Here is a 15,646-nt window from a genome sequence, read left to right as displayed (position 1 = left end):
ACCCAATTGAGATTAAAGAGGGCTAGATCCTAAACACCCCATTGAGATTATAGAGGGCTAGATCCTAAGTACCCCATTGAGATTAAAGAGGGCTAGATCCTAAATACCCCATTGAGATTAAAGAGGGCTAGATCCTAAATACCCCATTGAGATTAAAGAGGGCTAGATCCTAAATACCCCATTGAGATTAAAGAGGGCTAGATCCTAAGTACCCCATTGAGATTAAAGAGGGCTAGATTCTAAGTACCCCATTGAGATTATAGAGGGCTAGATCCTAAGTACCCCATTGAGATTATAGAGGGCTAGATCCTAAGTACCCCAATGAGATTATAGAGGGCTAGATCCTAAATACCCCATTGAGATTATAGAGGGCTAGATCCTAAATACCCCATTGAGATTATAGAGGGCTAGATCCTAAATACCCCATTGAGATTATAGAGGGCTAGATCCTAAACACCCCATTGAGATTATAGAGGGCTAGATCCTAAGTACCCCATTGAGATTAAAGAGGGCTAGATCCTAAATACCCCATTGAGATTAAAGAGGGCTAGATCCTAAATACCCCATTGAGATTAAAGAGGGCTAGATCCTAAATACCCCATTGAGATTAAAGAGGGCTAGATCCTAAGTACCCCATTGAGATTAAAGAGGGCTAGATTCTAAGTACCCCATTGAGATTATAGAGGGCTAGATCCTAAGTACCCCATTGAGATTATAGAGGGCTAGATCCTAAGTACCCCAATGAGATTATAGAGGGCTAGATCCTAAGTACCCCATTGAGACTAAAGAGGGCTAGATCCTAAGTACCCCATTGAGATTAAAGAGGGCTAGATCCTAAGTACCCCATTTAGATTATAGAGGGCTAGATCCTAAGTACCCCATTGAGATTAAAGAGGGCTAGATCCTAAATAACCCCATTGAGATTATAGAGGGCTAGATCCTAAATACCCCATTGAGATTATAGAGGGCTAGATCCTAAATACCCCATTGAGATTATAGAGGGCTAGATCCTAAGTACCCCATTGAGATTATAGAGAGCTCGATCCTAAGTACCCCATTGAGATTATAGAGGGCTAGATCCTAAACACCCCATTGAGATTATAGAGGGCTCGATCCTAAGTACCCCATTGAGATTATAGAGGGCTAGATCCTAAGTACCCCATTGAGATTATAGAGAGCTCGATCCTAAGTACCCCATTGAGATTATAGAGGGCTAGATCCTAAACGCCCCATTGAGATTATAGAGGGCTCGATCCTAAATACCCCATTGAGATTAAAGAGGGCTCGATCCTAAGTACCCCATTGAGATTATAGAGGACTAGATCCTAAGTACCCCATTGAGATTATAGAGGGCTAGATCCTAAATACCCCATTGAGATTATAGAGGGCTCGATCCTAAGTACCCCATTGAGATTATAGAGGGCTAGATCCTAAGTACCCCATTGAGATTAAAGCGGGCTAGATCCTAAATACCCCATTGAGATTATAGAGGGCTCGATCCTAAGTACCCCATTGAGATTAAAGAGGGCTAGATCCTAAGTACCCCATTGAGATTAAAGAGGGCTAGATCCTAAGTACCCCATTGAGATTATAGAGGGCTCGATCCTAAGTACCCCATTGAGATTATAGAGGGCTAGATCCTAAATACCCCATTGAGATTATAGAGGGCTAGATCCTAAATACCCCATTGAGATTATAGAGGGCTAGATCCTAAATACCCCATTGAGATTAAAGAGGGCTAGATCCTAAATACCCCATTGAGATTATAGAGGGCTAGATCCTAAGTACCACATTGAGATTATAGAGGGCTAGATCCTAAATACCCCATTGAGATTAAAGAGGGCTAGATCCTAAATACCCCATTGAGATTATAGAGGGCTAGATCCTAAGTACCCCATTGAGATTATAGAGGGCTCGATCCTAAATACCCCATTGAGATTATAGAGGGCTAGATCCTAAATACATCATTGAGATTATAGAGGGCTAGATCCTAAATACCCCATTGAGATTATAGAGGGCTCGATCCTAAGTACCCCATTGAGATTAAAGAGGGCTAGATCCTAAATACCCCATTGAGATTATAGAGGGCTAGATCCTAAGTACCCCATTGAGATTATAGAGGGCTCGATCCTAAATACCCCATTGAGATTATAGAGGGCTAGATCCTAAATACATCATTGAGATTATAGAGGGCTAGATCCTAAATACCCCATTGAGATTATAGAGGGCTCGATCCTAAGTACCCCATTGAGATTATAGAGGGCTAGATCCTAAATACCCCATTGAGATTATAGAGGGCTAGATCCTAAATACCCCATTGAGATTATAGAGGGCTAGATCCTAAATACCCCATTGAGATTAAAGAGGGCTAGATCCTAAATACCCCATTGAGATTATAGAGGGCTCGATCCTAAGTACCCCATTGAGATTAAAGAGGGCTCGATCCTAAGTACCCCATTGAGATTATAGAGGACTAGATCCTAAGTACCCCATTGAGATTATAGAGGGCTAGATCCTAAATACCCCATTGAGATTATAGAGGGCTTGATCCTAAGTACCCCATTGAGATTATAGAGGGCTAGATCCTAAGTACCCCATTGAGATTAAAGTGGGCTAGATCCTAAATACCCCATTGAGATTATAGAGGGCTCGATCCTAAGTACCCCATTGAGATTAAAGAGGGCTAGATCCTAAGTACCCCATTGAGATTAAAGAGGGCTAGATCCTAAGTACCCCATTGAGATTATAGAGGGCTCGATCCTAAGTACCCCATTGAGATTATAGAGGGCTAGATCCTAAATACCCCATTGAGATTATAGAGGGCTAGATCTTAAATACCCCATTGAGATTATAGAGGGCTAGATCCTAAATACCCCATTGAGATTAAAGAGGGCTAGATCCTAAATACCCCATTGAGATTATAGAGGGCTAGATCCTAAGTACCACATTGAGATTATAGAGGGCTAGATCCTAAATACTCCATTGAGATTATAGAGGGCTAGATCCTAAATACCCCATTGAGATTATAGAGGGCTAGATCCTAAATACCCCATTGAGATTAAGGAGGGCTAGATCCTAAATACCCCATTGAGATTATAGAGGGCTCGATCCTAAATACCCCATTGAGATTAAAGAGGGCTCGATCCTAAGTACCCCATTGAGATTATAGAGGACTAGATCCTAAGTACCCCATTGAGATTATAGAGGGCTAGATCCTAAATACCCCATTGAGATTATAGAGGGCTTGATCCTAAGTACCCCATTGAGATTATAGAGGGCTAGATCCTAAGTACCCCATTGAGATTAAAGTGGGCTAGATCCTAAATACCCCATTGAGATTATAGAGGGCTCGATCCTAAGTACCCCATTGAGATTAAAGAGGGCTAGATCCTAAGTACCCCATTGAGATTAAAGAGGGCTAGATCCTAAGTACCCCATTGAGATTAAAGAGGGCTAGATCCTAAGTACCCCATTGAGATTATAGAGGGCTCGATCCTAAGTACCCCATTGAGATTATAGAGGGCTAGATCCTAAATACCCCATTGAGATTATAGAGGGCTAGATCTTAAATACCCCATTGAGATTATAGAGGGCTAGATCCTAAATACCCCATTGAGATTAAAGAGGGCTAGATCCTAAATACCCCATTGAGATTATAGAGGGCTAGATCCTAAGTACCACATTGAGATTATAGAGGGCTAGATCCTAAATACTCCATTGAGATTATAGAGGGCTAGATCCTAAATACCCCATTGAGATTATAGAGGGCTAGATCCTAAATACCCCATTGAGATTAAGGAGGGCTAGATCCTAAATACCCCATTGAGATAATAGAGGGCTAGATCCTAAGTACCCCATTGAGATTATAGAGGGCTAGATCCTAAATACCCCATTGAGATTATAGAGGGCTAGATCCTAAACTGCTGGTTGACTGTTGTCCTCCTCACCTCTCAACTCGCCGTGTCCCATTCGGCCCAAGCGACCTATCACCACCCTCCATGGCACAGATGTCATCTGCACCAGCCCCAAGCACCAATCCCACAGCTTCTGCAGGCCCGACCTCCGGGCAGAGCCTTTTTTCCTCCGCGCTCTGTCAGAACAAAAACACCCACATACTGTCCCACTGAAAACATTTAACACTACACTCATTACTACAAATCACCAAGGAGTTGCCAGGTTGAAGGAAACGTGTAGATTGTTGATCTTGCAATAATCACTATACTTCAAAGCTACACAGTTTTCATTATTACCTGGAAACAACCCACAACAAACATTGTTTTCCAAAAGAAAAATACTAGCTGCACAATACATTTACAATGCTCTGCTGGAGGTTTTCTGACTGTAGATGGTGGTAGAAGTGGTGAGTATCATGTGGTCCCACCTGTTGGGCACGTCCATGCTGATGATGCAGGTCTCCAGCAGCTCTCCGTACAGGTCGGTGCAGGTGGCCAGGAGCCAGCGCTGGTCGTGGGACAGGCAGTAGCCCACAAACAGCACGTTGTACTTCTGAGAGGCCTCCCCGAACGTCTCCCCCAGCTCAGTCTGCTTGTCCTTGGTGGGTGCCAGGATGAAGGGAGGCGTGTAGAGCCGCAAACACTCTGGTCTCTGTTGGGTAGAGAGAGAGGGGTCAAAGGTTAGGGGTTAGACGAGGGTCATGTTCAGTAAGGATATTTTTTTTTTACCGGGAGACGGCTACCTACTTATGTCCAATTACAATGAATATGTTTTTGTTAGGTACATTGTGCCCTACAGAACACAACCCAGGAATATATCTGTCTGTCTACTCTAGGACTAGAAAGACATTGTACGTACAAGAGTCACTGGGTTGGTTAGTCGACAGCCAACATTCTACCAGTGTCACTACAGAGATACCATTTATCCAGCTAGCTAAGTAGCTCAGCTCCTGCTCTAGTCCCCACTCCACTCCACTCCACTGTGTACAGGGTAAATGTAATGTAGTGGCTGGCTGGCCTGGGAAAGTTAAATAGGATTGGGTGGCAGTCTGGGGCCTCTCCCTGTCTAAACCTGTAGTCTGGAACCCCTTAGGGAGGTCTACTGAAGCTAGCCAAGCAGATAATGGAAAGAAAACTGGAGAGAAGGAAGAGGGTTATAAGATCCCCTGGTCTTGTTCCAGGACTAAGGGGGTTAGTGTAACACTTTCTCCATCTCAGTGCTCCTTTCCTCTCTCCCTTGCTATCGTTCTCTTGCTGGCACACCACACACGGCCAGAGTAGGGCTGAGGAGCAGAGGGGAGGGTCAGGCTATGACAGGGATCGGCAATCCTGATCCTCAGGGGAGGTAGTGTCTGCCGGTTTACAGTTTCTCTGGCATTTTATTCATCATTGTTTTCCCATAGCACACACATCTGGTTTCCCAGCTCTAAACCAATCAATGATTCAAACCAGCAGACACTTAGGACCTGACATGCCCCCCCCCCCTGGTGTAGGAGCTGCATAATATTAGTTAAGTTAAAGTTGGGATAGTGTTAGTTAGGCTCATGTCATGTTTGTTTACCTCTGGGCTCTTCAGTGCGGTGTTGATGGCCAGGCCGGGGCCGAAGCCAGTCAGCGACTTGACGTTGGTGGATCTGGGGAGGGGTCGCCTGCACTGGGAGAACACTGAGAAGGCCAGGGACTTGAGGTGCTGAGCGTAGATATGACGCTCCTCGCTCCTCACCGGCTGGAGCAGGTACTGGCACGGGATGATCTGAGAGGGGAGAGGTAGAAACCAATCGGTCAGCATACAACTTTAACAAAACTACATCTACGTCTTCTCTTGTACCGATTGTCCTGTCTGACATATTTCGCCCTAAAACAAAGTCTTATCAACTATTTGTGAAGCATTTTATTCTAAATAAACATACACATTCTAACATTGCCACCAAACATTCTTTCATCAACACACACATGTGCAGACTTGTGTTGAGATGACCTGTACAGACAGAGTTGTGTTGAGATGACCTGTACAGAGACAGAGTTGTGTTGAGATGACCTGTACAGAGACAGAGTTGTGTTGAGATGACCTGTACAGAGACAGACTTGTGTTGAGATGACCTGTACAGACATAGTTGTGTTGAGATGACCTGTACAGAGACAGAGTTGTGTTGAGATGACCTGTACAGAGACAGAGTTGTGTTGAGATGACCTGTACAGACACAGAGTTGTGTTGAGATGACCTGTACAGACACAGAGTTGTGTTGAGATGACCTGTACAGAGACAGACTTGTGTTGAGATGACCTGTACAGAGACAGACTTGTGTTGAGATGACCTGTACAGAGAAAGAGTTGTGTTGAGATGACCTGTACAGAGACAGAGTTGTGTTGAGATGACCTGTACAGAGACAGAGTTGTGTTGAGATGACCTGTACAGACACAGAGTTGTGTTGAGATGACCTGTACAGAGACAGACTTGTGTTGAGATGACCTGTACAGAGACAGACTTGTGTTGAGATGACCTGTAGAGAGACAGAGTTGTGTTGAGATGACCTGTACAGAGACAGAGTTGTGTTGAGATGACCTGTACAGAGACAGAGTTGTGTTGAGATGACCTGTACAGAGACAGAGTTGTGTTGAGATGACCTGTACAGAGACAGACTTGTGTTGAGATGACCTGTACAGAGACAGAGTTGGGTTGAGGTGACCTGTACAGAGACAGAGTTGTGTTGAGATGACCTGTACAGAGACAGACTTGTGTTGAGGTGACCTGTACAGAGACAGACTTGTGTTGAGGTTACCTGTACAGAGACAGAGTTGCGGATGTGTGGTGGGAGGAACTGGAGCATCTCCAGGTAGCAGCGCAGCAGGCCCAGGGTCCACACACTGGACCCCGCCTCAGGCTCCTCATAGGTGAAGGGGTCCACGATGTATACCACGATGGCCGGGGGGTACGTTATGGCATGAGATTCTCCGTCCGTCGGCACACCCACCTTCTCTCGCTCCATGGTGCTGGAGAGGAGGACAAGAGAGAGAGGGAGTTAGGACAAGGAATGGGGTTTCGCTCCGGGCACTGTGTGTGTGTGTGTACATGAGTGAATTCAGGCCCGGTGTTGTACCTACCTCTCAAGGGGTTCAGTGGGTGACTGGGCCTGGCTGGCTGAGTCCACCCCGGTGAGGCCTGCGTTCTGGGCTCCAGCCTGTTGGCCCAGCTGCCCTCCATGGGTGCCACCACCCTGGCCCTGGTTCTGCATGCTCATGGTCCCAAAGGGAGGGAAGGAGCTGGGCTTGGCAGACTGCAGCCCGCTGCTGGGCTGGATCCCTGACGACGCCGTGCTGTTGGCACTGTTGGCTACACCAGTGTTGTTACTAGGCACGCTGCTGCTGTTGTTGTTGGGGAGGGAGGGGGTCACTGAGTTTTGGGGGCAAGCAGAGGTGGTGGAGGAGGAGCCAGAGGATTGTGTGGATGAGGATTGGTTGGTGGCAGGAGGGGGTGTGGGCTGTGTGAGGAGGGAGCTGTCTAAAGGCTGTGCGGCGAGGTATGGAGCTGATGGGAGAGACAGGAGCACAGAGAAAATCTTCATTTATAAGCCATCTAAATGAACAAGGATTACACTTTAGTCATCATCCGCTACAACAAACCTTTTAGAAAAACAAGATCCTTTTAGAAACCAAAAATAGGCTTTTTGATCTTCTAAATCCTTGGGTATATGGGCATGGGGGGTACAGAAAGACCTGAGCCCGACCAATTCCCCACCTGTGTCGTCATTGGAACCTACCGAGGTCGTGGCGGCAGACTTGTGCATAGAGCTTGAGTTTGGCGAAGGCATCGCTGTTGCTGCTGGCAGCCTTGATGAACCAATCGCTGACGGGCTGCTCCGCTAGCTTCTTAGCAGCCGATCCGCCCACTCTCACGATGCCGTCCGGGTGACCTTTTGAGATTGGCTGGTGCTGGCCCAGACGACATGACTGCAGGGAACATGGAGGGAGAGGAGGGCTGGATGAATAGTTAGACAACAGCACAGGAGTGACTGAGTGACTTGACGTCGAGGCAATAAGGAATGGTAAGGAAATGGAGTAGACAGATCTTTTTTTTACAGTAGGCTGTGTTGTAAGCGTCTAGTATGTTTTTTTATTTAACTAGGCAAGTCAGTAAGCGTCTAGTAAGGTCTGGGTCAATTCTATTTCATTAAAGAATTGAAAAGTGACCTTTGTTTTCAAATAGGAATTTGTAAATTATTCATATCCAAAATTAAAATGCATCTGACCCCAACCTTAGCCTGGTCCCCAATCTATTTGTGCATTCTTGCACTTATGGTCATATGCTCTTAACCCCTAACTGCTATGGTCAACTCCAATGGGTCATTGTCATGAAAAACACAAGATCTGGGACCAGGCAACTCCAAAACGGTGGTTGCTTCAGCTGTCCAATATGCCCACTCTCTTGCATGATAAATGGACAGTTGTCGACGTTCTCCAGCCTTACCTCGTAGACGGCAGTGAGGTCCCTGAAGAAGCTCTTAGCCCCCTGGAGCAGGGCCTCGTTGTCGGGACAGACCACCAGGTAGCCCACGTCCCTGTGGGAGCCAAAGGGGTCCAGCAGCAGCTTCTCCCAGTAGGGCAGGCCGAAGGGCGACAGCACCACAAAGTCATACTCATAACCCACCAGGAAGGTAGGGATCGGCAGGGGCTCTGGAGACTCATCTGTGCCTGATGGAGGGAAGGAGGGGGGAGAAGGGAGGAGAGGCCGGGGAGGATGGGCGGGGGAACGGAAGGGAGGAGAAGAAAGGAGAGGGAGAAGAGAGGAGAGGGAGAAGAGAGGAGAGGGAGAAGAGAGGAGAGGTAGAAGAGAGGAGAGGAGAGGGAGAAGAGAGGAGAGGGAGAAGAGAGGAGAGGGAGAAGAGAGGAGAGGGAGAAGAGAGGAGAGGTAGAAGAGAGGAGAGGAGAGGGAGAAGAGAGGAGAGGGAGAAGAGAAGAGAGGAGAGGGAGAAGAGAGGAGAGGAGAGGGAGAAGAGAAGAGAGGGCGAAGAGAGGAGAAGGAGAAGAGAGGAGAGGAGAGGGAAAAGAGAGGAGAGGAAAGGGAGAACAGAGAAGAAAGGAGAGGGAGAAGAGAGGAGAGGGAGAGAGAGAGGAGAGGGAGAAGAGAGGAGAGGGGAGAGAGAGAGGAGAAGAGAGGAGAGGTAGAAGAGAGGAGAGGGAGAAGAGAGGAGAGGTAGAAGAGAGGAGAGGAAGAGAGGAGAGGAGAGGGAGAAGAGAAGAGAGGAGAGGGAGAAGAGAGGAGAGGAGAGGGAGAAGAGAAGAGAGGAGAGGGCGAAGAGAGGAGAAGGAGAAGAGAGGAGAGGAGAGGGAAAAGAGAGGAGAGGAAAGGGAGAACAGAGGAGAGGGAGAAGAGAGGAGAGGAGAGGGAGAAGGGAGGAGAGAGGAGAGGAAAGGAGAGGGAGAACAGAGGAGAGGAAAGGAGAGGGAGAACAGAGGAGAGGAGAGGAGAGGAGAGGAGAGGAGAGGGAGAAGAGAGGAAAGGAAAGGAAAGGAAAGGAGAGGGAGAAGAGAGGAGAGGGAGAAGAGCGGATAGGAGAGGGAGAAGAGAGGAGAGGAAAGGAGAGGGAGAACAGAGGAGAGGGAGAAGAGAGGAGGAGAGAGAGAAGAGAGGAGAGGAAAGGAGAGGGAGAACAGAGGAGAGGATAGGAGAGGGGAGAGAGAGAGGAGAGGAGGAGAGGGAGAAGAGAGGAGAAGGAGAGGAGAGGAGAGGAGAGAGAGGGAAGAGAGGAGAGGAGGAGAGGGAAGGGAGGAGAGAAAGGAGAGGAAAGAGAAAGGAGAGAGGGAGAAGAGGAAAGGAGAGGAGAGGAGAGGAGAGGAGAGGAGAGGAGAGGGAGAGAGAGGAGAGGAAAGGAGAGGGAGAAGAGGAAAGGAGAGGAAAGGAGTGGGAGAACAGAGGAGAGGGAGAAGAGAGGAGGAGAGGGAGAGGAGAGGAGAAGAGAGGAGAGGAAAGGAGAGGAGAGGAGAGGGAGAAGAGAAAAGAAGAGAGGAGAGGAGAGGGAGAAGAGAGGAGAGGAGAGGAGAGGAGAGGGAGAAAGGAGAGGAAAGGAGAGGGAGAAGAGAGGAGAGGAAAGAGAGAGGGAGAAGAGAAAGGAGAGGAAAGGAGAGGAGAGGAGAGGAGAGGGAGAAGAGGAGAGAGAGGAGGAGAGAGGAGAGGGAGAAGAGAGAGAGAGAGGGAGAGGGAAAGGAGAGGAGAGGAGAGGGAGAGAAGAAGAGAGGAGAGGAGAGGGAGAGAGGAGGAAGGAAAGGAGAGGAGAGAGGGAGAGGAGAGGGAGAAGAGAAAAGAAGAGAGGAGAGGAGAGGGAGAAGAGAAGAGAGGAGAGGAGAGGGAGAAAGGAGAGGAAAGGAAAGGAGAGGGAGAAGAGAGGAGAGGAAAGGAGAGGGAGAAGAGAGGAGAGGAAAGGAAAGGAGAGGGAGAAGAGAGGAGAGGAGAGGAGAGGGAGAAGAGAGGAGAGGAAAGGAGAGGGAGAAGAGAGGAGAGGAGAGGAGAGGAAGAAGAGAGGAGAGGGAGAGAGAGGAGAGGGAGAAGAGCGGATAGGAGAGGGAGAAGGAAGGAGAGGAGAGGAGAGGAGAGAAGAGAGAGGAGAGGAGAGAAGAGCGATAGGAGAGGGAGAAGAGCGGATAGGAGAGGGAGAAGAGAGGAGAGGAAAGGAGAGGGAGAAGGGAGGAGAGGAATGGAGGGAGAAGGGAGAGGGAGGGAGAAGAGAGGAGAGGAGAAGAGAGGAGGAGGGAGAAGAGAAGGAGAGGGAGGGAGAGAGAGAGAAGAGAGGAGAGGAGAGGAGAGGAGAGGAGAGAAGAGAGGAGAGGAGAGGAGAAGGAAGAGGAGAGAGGAGAGGGGGAGAAGAGAGGAGAGGAGAGGAAAGGAAAGGAGAGGGAGAAGAGAGGAGAGGAGAGGAAGAAGAGAGGAGAGGAAGAAGAGAGGAGAGGGAGAAGAGAGTAGAGGGAGAAGAGAGGAGAGAGAGAGAGGAGAAGAGAGGAGAGGAGAGGGGAGAGGAGAGGGAGAGAGGAGAGGGAGAAGAGAGGAGAGGGAGAGAGGAGAGGAGAGGGAGAAGAGAGGAGAGGGAGAAGAGAGGAGAGGGAGGGAGAAGAGAGGAGAAGAGAGGAGAGGGAGAAGAGAGGAGAGGAGAGGGAGAAGAGAGGAGAGGGAGAAGAGCGGATAGGAGAGGGAGAAGAGTGGATAGGAGAGGGAGAAGAGAGGAGAGGAGAGGGAGAAGAGAGGAGAGGGAGAAGAGCGGATAGGAGAGGGAGAAGAGAGGAGAGGAGAGGGAGAAGAGAGGAGAGGGAGAAGAGAGGAGAGGAGAGGGAGAAGAGAGGAGAGGAGAGGGAGAAGAGAGGAGAGGAGAAGAGAGGAGAGGAGAGGGAGAAGAGAGGAGAGGGAGAAGAGCGGATAGGAGAGGGAGAAGAGAGGAGAGGAGAGGGAGAAGAGAGGAGAGGAGAGGGCGAAGAGAGGAGAGGAGAGGGAGAAGAGAAGGGTGGGTTTAAGTACTTAGTCATCCTCCAGCGATAAAAATAAAAACAATTCTATTGAAAAGTGATATACCAAGTATAAATACATAGACATTTTATGTTTTGTTTTTTGTTATTGACTGTACGTTTGTTTATGTGTAACTCTGTGTTGTTTGTTTTAGTCACCCTGATTTGCTTTATCTTGGCCAGGTCGCAATTTTAAATTGTTCTCAACTGGCCTACCTGGTTAAATTAAGGTGAAATAAATCAATAAAAAACAGTAAAGCAGACACACTAAAGGGTAAAAAAAATGCAAAAAAAACAACTGCAAACTTCAAGGAGTTGGTCTGGTGGTAGAGGAGCAATAGAGAACAAAAGAGGAAACGTCCACCCACCCGACCCCCCACTTGTGCCATGTCATGACCTACCTGGACCACCTATTGAGATGTGCATTTTCTTAAGTAAATCAGGTGTTAAATGAGGTGAAAAGGACACTAGATTAGGGCTTTAAACAAGGCAGCACTGCCACCTGTCACATTCACAGAGAAGGATTGAGAGCCCAAAGTGAACCCATCACAACAGCAGTGGCAGCTTCCCACTGAGCTGACATCTGGACTACAGCAGTGTGACTGAGATGACTACTGATCTGCCTGCAAACACAGACTACGTCGCATCTGCCTGTGTAGGCCAGTGGCTCTTGGAGTATTTTTCCCTGGTGGCTTACCGTAGGAGCCCCGCCCAGCCATCTTGTGGAACTGCTGCCAGGTGAGGGGTCCCTGAACGCCCCAGGAGCGCACCGTCCTCTTCTTCTGGATGGCATCCTGGAGTACAGGCTGGAGGGAGAGCAGCACCCTCAATACGTCCTGAGAGCACAGAGCACTGACATCCTCCACTGGGGAGAGGGGGAGGACAGTTAGAAAGAGAACACACAGAGCACTGATGTCCCCCACTGGGGAGAGGGGGAGGACAGTTAGAAAGAGAACACACAGAGCACTGATGTCCACCACTGGGGAGAGGGGGAGGACAGTTAGAAAGAGAACACACAGAGCACTGATGTCCACCACTGGGGAGAGGGGGAGGACAGTTAGAAAGAGAACACACAGAGCACTGATGTCCCCCACTGGGGAGAGGGGGAGGACAGTTAGAAAGAGAACACACAGAGCACTGATGTCCACCACTGGGGAGAGGGGGAGGACAGTTAGAAAGAGAACACACAGAGCACTGACATCCACCACTGGGGAGAGGAGGAGGACAGTTAGAAAGAGAACACACAGAGCACTGATGTCCACCACTGGGGAGAGGGGGAGGACAGTTAGAAAGAGAACACACAGAGCACTGACATCCACCACTGGGGAGAGGAGGAGGACAGTTAGAAAGAGAACACACAGAGCACTGATGTCCACCACTGGGGAGAGGGGGAGGACAGTTAGAAAGAGAACACACAGAGCACTGACATTCACCACTGGGGAGAGGGGGAGGACAGTTAGAAAGAGAACACACAGAGCACTGACATCCACCACTGGGGAGAGGAGGAGGACAGTTAGAAAGAGAACACACAGAGCACTGACATTCACCACTGGGGGGAGGACAGTTAGAAAGAGAACACACAGAGCACTGACATTCACCACTGGGGGGAGGACAGTTAGAAAGAGAACACACAGAGCACTGACATCCACCACTGGGGAGAGGAGGAGGACAGTTAGAAAGAGAACACACAGAGCACTGACATCCACCACTGGGGAGAGGGGGAGGACAGTTAGAAAGAGAACACACAGAGCACTGACATTCACTACTAGGGAGAGGGGGAGGACAGTTAGAAAGAGAACACACAGAGCACTGATGTCCACCACTGGGGAGAGGGGGAGGACAGTTAGAAAGAGAACACACAGAGCACTGATGTCCACCACTGGGGAGAGGGGGAGGACAGTTAGAAAGAGAACACACAGAGCACTGACATTCACCACTGGGGAGAGGGGGAGGACAGTTAGAAAGAGAACACACAGAGCACTGACATCCTCCACTGGGGAGAGGGGGAGGACAGTTAGAAAGAGAACACACAGAGCACTGATGTCCCCCACTGGGGAGAGGAGGAGGACAGTTAGAAAGAGAACACACAGAGCACTGATGTCCCCCACTGGGGAGAGGGGGAGGACAGTTAGAATGAGAACACACAGAGCACTGATGTCCACCACTGGGGAGAGGGGGAGGACAATTAGAATGAGAACACACAGAGCACTGATGTCCACCACTGGGGAGAGGGGGAGGACAGTTAGAAAGAGAACACACAGAGCACTGATGTCCACCACTGGGGAGAGGGGGAGGACAATTAGAATGAGAACACACAGAGCACTGATGTCCACCACTGGGGAGAGGGGGAGGACAGTTAGAAAGAGAACACACAGAGCACTGATGTCCACCACTGGGGAGAGGGGGAGGACAGTTAGAAAGAGAACACACAGAGCACTGACATTCACCACTGGGGAGAGGGGGAGGACAGTTAGAAAGAGAACACACAGAGCACTGATGTCCCCCACTGGGGAGAGGGGGAGGACAATTAGAATGAGAACACACAGAGCACTGATGTCCACCACTGGGGAGAGGGGGAGGACAGTTAGAAAGAGAACACACAGAGCACTGATGTCCACCACTGGGGAGAGGGGGAGGACAGTTAGAAAGAGAACACACAGAGCACTGATGTCCACCACTGGGGAGAGGGGGAGGACAGTTAGAAAGAGAACACACAGAGCACTGACAGTCACCACTGGGGAGAGGGGGATGACAGTTAGAAAGAGAACACACAGAGCACTGACATTCACCACTGGGGAGAGGGGGAGGACAGTTAGAAAGAGAACACACAGAGCACTGATGTCCACCACTGGGGAGAGGGGGAGGACAGTTAGAAAGAGAACACACCGAGCACTGATGTCCACCACTGGGGAGAGGGGGAGGACAATTAGAATGAGAACACACAGAGCACTGATGTCCACCACTGGGGAGAGGGGGAGGACAGTTAGAAAGAGAACACACAGAGCACTGACATCCTCCACTGGGGAGAGGGGGAGGACAGTTAGAAAGAGAACACACAGAGCACTGATGTCCACCACTGGGGAGAGGGGGAGGACAGTTAGAAAGAGAACACACAGAGCACTGACATCCTCCACTGGGGAGAGGGGGAGGACAGTTAGAAAGAGAACACACAGAGCACTGACATCCACCACTGGGGAGAGGGGGAGGACAGTTAGAAAGAGAACACACAGAGCACTGACATTCACCACTGGGGAGAGGGGGAGGACAGTTAGAAAGAGAACACACAGAGCACTGATGTCCACCACTGGGGAGAGGGGGAGGACAGTTAGAAAGAGAACACACAGAGCACTGATGTCCACCACTGGGGAGAGGGGGAGGACAGTTAGAAAGAGAACACACAGAGCACTGACATTCACCACTGGGGAGAGGGGGAGGACAGTTAGAAAGAGAACACACAGAGCACTGACATCCTCCACTGGGGAGAGGGGGAGGACAGTTAGAAAGAGAACACACAGAGCACTGATGTCCACCACTGGGGGGAGGACAGTTAGAAAGAGAACACACAGAGCACTGACATTCACCACTGGGGAGAGGGGGAGGACAGTTAGAAAGAGAACACACAGAGCACTGATGTCCACCACTGGGGAGAGGGGGAGGACAGTTAGAAAGAGAACACACAGAGCACTGATGTCCCCCACTGGGGAGAGGAGGAGGACAGTTAGAAAGAGAACACACAGAGCACTGATGTCCACCACTGGGGAGAGGGGGAGGACAGTTAGAAAGAGAACACACAGAGCACTGATGTCCACCACTGGGGAGAGGGGGAGGACAGTTAGAAAGAGAACACACAGAGCACTGACATTCACCACTGGGGAGAGGGGGAGGACAGTTAGAAAGAGAACACACAGAGCACTGATGTCCACCACTGGGGAGAGGGGGAGGACAGTTAGAAAGAGAACACACAGAGCACTGATGTCCACCACTGGGGAGAGGAGGAGGACAGTTAGAAAGAGAACACACAGAGCACTGACATTCACCACTGGGGAGAGGGCGAGGACAGTTAGAACGAGCACACACAGAGCACTGATGTCCACCACTGGGGAGAGGGGGAGGACAGTTAGAAAGAGAACACACCGAGCACTGATGTCCACCACTGGGGAGAGGGGGAGGACAGTTAGAAAGAGAACACACAGAGCACTGACATC

General features: G+C 49.5%; 1 protein-coding gene across 2 annotated transcripts in view; it reads right to left on the bottom strand.

The window, feature by feature from the left end:
• Positions 1-15,646, bottom strand: part of LOC139418261 (mediator of RNA polymerase II transcription subunit 13-like) — a 156,667-nt gene that overhangs the window by 10,176 nt on the left and 130,845 nt on the right. For both annotated transcript variants that reach the window (XM_071167584.1, XM_071167585.1), the window contains exons 17-24: positions 12,139-12,306; positions 8,419-8,642; positions 7,712-7,901; positions 7,056-7,479; positions 6,734-6,944; positions 5,515-5,706; positions 4,382-4,605; positions 3,948-4,090 (exon numbers count right to left, since the gene is read on the bottom strand). In XM_071167584.1, coding sequence (XP_071023685.1) covers positions 3,948-4,090; positions 4,382-4,605; positions 5,515-5,706; positions 6,734-6,944; positions 7,056-7,479; positions 7,712-7,901; positions 8,419-8,642; positions 12,139-12,306 — 1,776 coding nt within the window. The remainder of the gene's footprint in view (positions 1-3,947; positions 4,091-4,381; positions 4,606-5,514; positions 5,707-6,733; positions 6,945-7,055; positions 7,480-7,711; positions 7,902-8,418; positions 8,643-12,138; positions 12,307-15,646) is intronic.

Source organism: Oncorhynchus clarkii, chromosome 10, assembly GCF_045791955.1.
Source record: "Oncorhynchus clarkii lewisi isolate Uvic-CL-2024 chromosome 10, UVic_Ocla_1.0, whole genome shotgun sequence".
In the NCBI taxonomy this organism is placed as follows: domain Eukaryota; kingdom Metazoa; phylum Chordata; class Actinopteri; order Salmoniformes; family Salmonidae; genus Oncorhynchus; species Oncorhynchus clarkii.
Note: the sequence above shows the minus strand (reverse complement) of the source record. Positions and strands in the feature narration are given on the sequence as shown.